Source organism: Xenia sp. Carnegie-2017, unplaced genomic scaffold (genome assembly GCF_021976095.1).
Source record: "Xenia sp. Carnegie-2017 unplaced genomic scaffold, XeniaSp_v1 HiC_scaffold_2, whole genome shotgun sequence".
NCBI classification, from domain to species: Eukaryota; Metazoa; Cnidaria; class Anthozoa; order Malacalcyonacea; family Xeniidae; genus Xenia; species Xenia sp. Carnegie-2017.
Window position 1 is genome coordinate 7,105,522 of NW_025813482.1, and position 3,753 is coordinate 7,109,274.

General features: G+C 35.4%; 1 protein-coding gene across 1 annotated transcript; it reads right to left on the bottom strand.

Moving 5' to 3' along the window:
* Positions 1-2,398: 2,398 nt before the first annotated feature.
* Positions 2,399-2,944, bottom strand: LOC124440547. The gene has a single exon (XM_046990941.1). The coding sequence runs from the start codon at positions 2,942-2,944 to the stop codon at positions 2,399-2,401; it is 546 nt and encodes a 181-aa protein (XP_046846897.1).
* Between the last annotated feature and the right edge of the window lie 809 nt (positions 2,945-3,753).

The window sequence follows — 3,753 nt, forward strand, 5'->3', positions numbered from 1 at the left end:
AAACGGCTTTTCGTCTGATGGTAGGAATGAAATTATATGAGTAAATGAAAGGAGACATTAACGAGAATACAAGTGGTATGGCGTATTTATTTGTGCTTCTGGTCACTTTTAAACATAGCGTTATGCTTGCCGCTTGGGATTATTTAATGAAAAAAGATAATCCACTCTCCGCAGTCCAGCCCCCCCCTCCCCCAAAAAAGGCTCGTTTCCCATGTGACTAGGGTAGCTTTTTTGACCTGTACTTGGCTCACCAATAGGTAAGCTTTTCTGTTTGGAGATTTTTCTATTAAATTTGATCATGGTAGAAAATCTCCATCAATTTTCATTGGACCATTAATTATTCTTGATAGAATTATACTCTGATGTCAAAAAATTCATTCAAGTAAGTAAATTAGAATAATCGCAGAGTCAGTAACTGCAATTGCTCCTAGGATATTTGTAATGCAGTAATAATTACAGGTGATTATGCTCTTCTTTCCACTTCTGGGTTAAAATCCGCGTTGGCACAAATTTTCAAAATATTAAAAAAATCAATGCTTTCCTAGAGCAGATCCTACAACTCTATCCTAAAGTCAACCAAAAATAAGCTGTCATTTGGCTAGAATGGTGAGCACATAAACAATGCTGATTGTACGTGTAATATCTTTTAATTTCGCTCTTAAATATCAATAGTAGCCTCCTTACATGCTATCGTTTTTATGTGTTTTCTCACTCGTTCTCATCCCTAAAATAGTTCCTGTCACCTGTCCAATTCTTATCAATCATAACATAAATTAAACTATGAAAGTATCTGTTTACTACATCACTCCCCCCTTTTTAAACGATTATGCGCTTCCATATCTTTGCGGCGCTTTTCTGTCTCTCGTTGATCTTCTATTTGTGTCGGTTGAAAAATCCGTATAGGGTGTACTTTGTGCATTGTTCGTTCCTATTGAAATCGTTGTAGAATTTCTCGGTCTTTCCGCATTCTGTGCCACTATCTGGACTATTAGCCATCACGTAAAACGTTGCTTCGGTAATGCGCTTGCGTGTTTCTACCAATGCTTCGATTTTCCGATAAAGTTGACGGGCTTGTCAGCTGTATATACAAAAGCTTGTACGCTTGTTTTCCGTAGATGTACATCGTTCAATTTCGTTCAATTTTCGTTGATAAGTGCTTTGCTCCTCGGCCGTCCAGCAAAATATACCTGAGTTTATACTCGGGATCTCTTAGTGCCTTCTTTCGTATCCGCGAAGGAGATCCCGCCATGATTATCTGTTGTTCCACCTCAAAGTCAACGTCATCAAAAGCCATGTGCTCCATCGAGTTGCAAGCTTGCACCAATTTCAATATCTGGGTTAAATTCCGCTATCGGTTGTACATAAAGTGATGACTGTATAGTACTGTGTACAGTGTCGTCTGCTTCTGTCATCCTCGTCGCCAACGTAATATTTTTTTAATTTCGCTCTTAATATAAATAGTAGCCTCCTTACATGCTATCGTTTTTATGTTTTTCTCACTCGTTCTCATCCCTAAAAATAGTTCCTGTCACTTGTCCAACTCTTATCAATCATAACATAAATTAAACTATTAAAGTATCTGTTTATCGGGTGTAGCCAAAATAACACAATGTTTTAATTGGAAGTGATATGGAGAGTGCAATGTGATAGAAAACGCCTAATTGAGAAGATTCTCAATGAATAAAAATTTAAGATTTCAAGCAAACTTCTCTAGAATTCAAAAAGTTTCAGTGGGTTTGGAGCATCCAGAGCAACACAACGAAGCATAAAAAATGGTTTTGTTTGTAGCGTTCCTCGTGATACTAATAAAGAAACAACGTAAGAAGCGCCTTAATTGGATAAACTAGTGAAAAAGAAACAGGACGGTTGCTGATAGGAGTAGTTTCCCTCTCGTCACAAAAGTAAATTTACTCTTTCATTTCATTCATATGGAAACCAAATTTGGCACAACTTTGTTGCTCAAAGTTATCTGTGAAGTGTCCATAGTTATCTTTCTAAGATTTGTGAATATTGGTGTTAAAGCACCATGTATGCATTTATTTACAAATGTACATCTACAATATTTTTTTGATTACTGTCTGTATACAATAAGAAACAGTGATACAGATGAAGAAGAGCAAAGAAAAATATTTTCTATAGGCAGTAAAGCATTAGTAAATGTTAATACTGCAGACAAAACACGGAACGGTTAGTCTAAAGAAAAAAATTTACGATGGAGATACAAGTCTTTAAAATATTACAATTAATTCAAATTGTTCAGTTAGTTCAACAGAAATATAATAAAGTGCAAACATACCAAAATATAAATAAAAAATGGATACATGTCTTTTTAGTGGTAGAATTGAGCAAACAAATATTTAAAGTTAGTTTGTTCAAGTTAGACAGTAAATTGGTTAAATCATTTTTTCGTCTCCAACGACATTCCAACAACAGCAGGTGTAGAAGATTCATTAGGCTCATACGGAGGTGGTTGACCAGGGTATGTTGGAATTTGAGGATAATATATTGGTTGTGGTGGCTGTGTCAAATGCTGATAGTTAGACATTACAGTCATTCCCGTTGTAGCAGGCGGCACACCAATTACATGACCATGTTGACGTCTCGAAGAAACACAACAATAACGACACATAATAATTGCAACAAGTATGACGATAATGCTGATGACAATCACGGCAAAAATCCAACCCGCTGATGCTGTCTTACTATGAGATATTCTCCAACAATAGCCACAACGAAAATTTGAACGACAGCATTCTCCTGAGCCACAGTTTGAGTTTGATCTACAATATTTTCCCATACAACTACCGGAGCATCGATAGTCAGAACAGCAACTTTGCCATGAATAACATTGATGATCACTCGAGCAATAATTACCAACACAAGTACACGTAAATAGCGATAGTAACATAAAGACTGTAATGATAGATCTTTTATCTGGTGCCATCTCGTCGTTGAAAGGGGCAAGAGAATGACGAAAAAACAGCATGCTTGGTTAATTCTTTGTTTATTGCAGTCTTATTGGTTGATTTTGTCATATGACCGGAAATACGTCATTAGAAATTTTAATCGGATGGCTGAGAACTAGTTTAACTTTCGTAATGTAAGTTTTCTTCGAGACTGCCTCAAGTGAGTGCACAAACATGTAAACATTGCTATTATTACAAAATAAAACAGAAAATAGCGCGAACAATATACGCACAAATGATGTTAAAAATACCGAAAATAATTACATCTAATTCGAACAACCATTATATGTTTTATCCGTATTATATAATACCTTACACCAAGATGAGTGAGGGATAGATAGGAAGATAAAAGGATAGACGAGAATTCAACAACTTATACTTTCATATTCACCTAACTGCTTATTAAATTAGTCATGATAACGATTCCCATTCATGCAACTATAAAATAAAACCCAAGTTCTTATAGACCCGAAGCGCTTTCGAAAATGAAAGTCATGTTTGAATTGAAACCTGCAATCCGCTGTTTAAATTATATTTTTAGTTAACTTTTATGGAATTTTTAAGGAAATATGAAACGCAGCAACAGAAACACACGTTACAAAGTTTACTGAATTTTAAACCAATTGACACCTACAAGAATTCTGCTATCTGTTTGTCAATTGCGAACAAAAGCTTACATACATAGAATGTTCAACATAATGAATAGCAGTGCAGCTCTCGAACAGGAATTTTCGGTGTGTCGTAGTTGACATTTTTTGTTGCATAAAATATTTTTGAAACAAATGCG

Excerpts from the sequence above, each read along its gene's own strand:
- LOC124440547 (XM_046990941.1), bottom strand. The coding sequence starts at position 2,944 with ATGGCACCAGATAAAAGATCTATCATTACAGTCTTTATGTTACTATCG.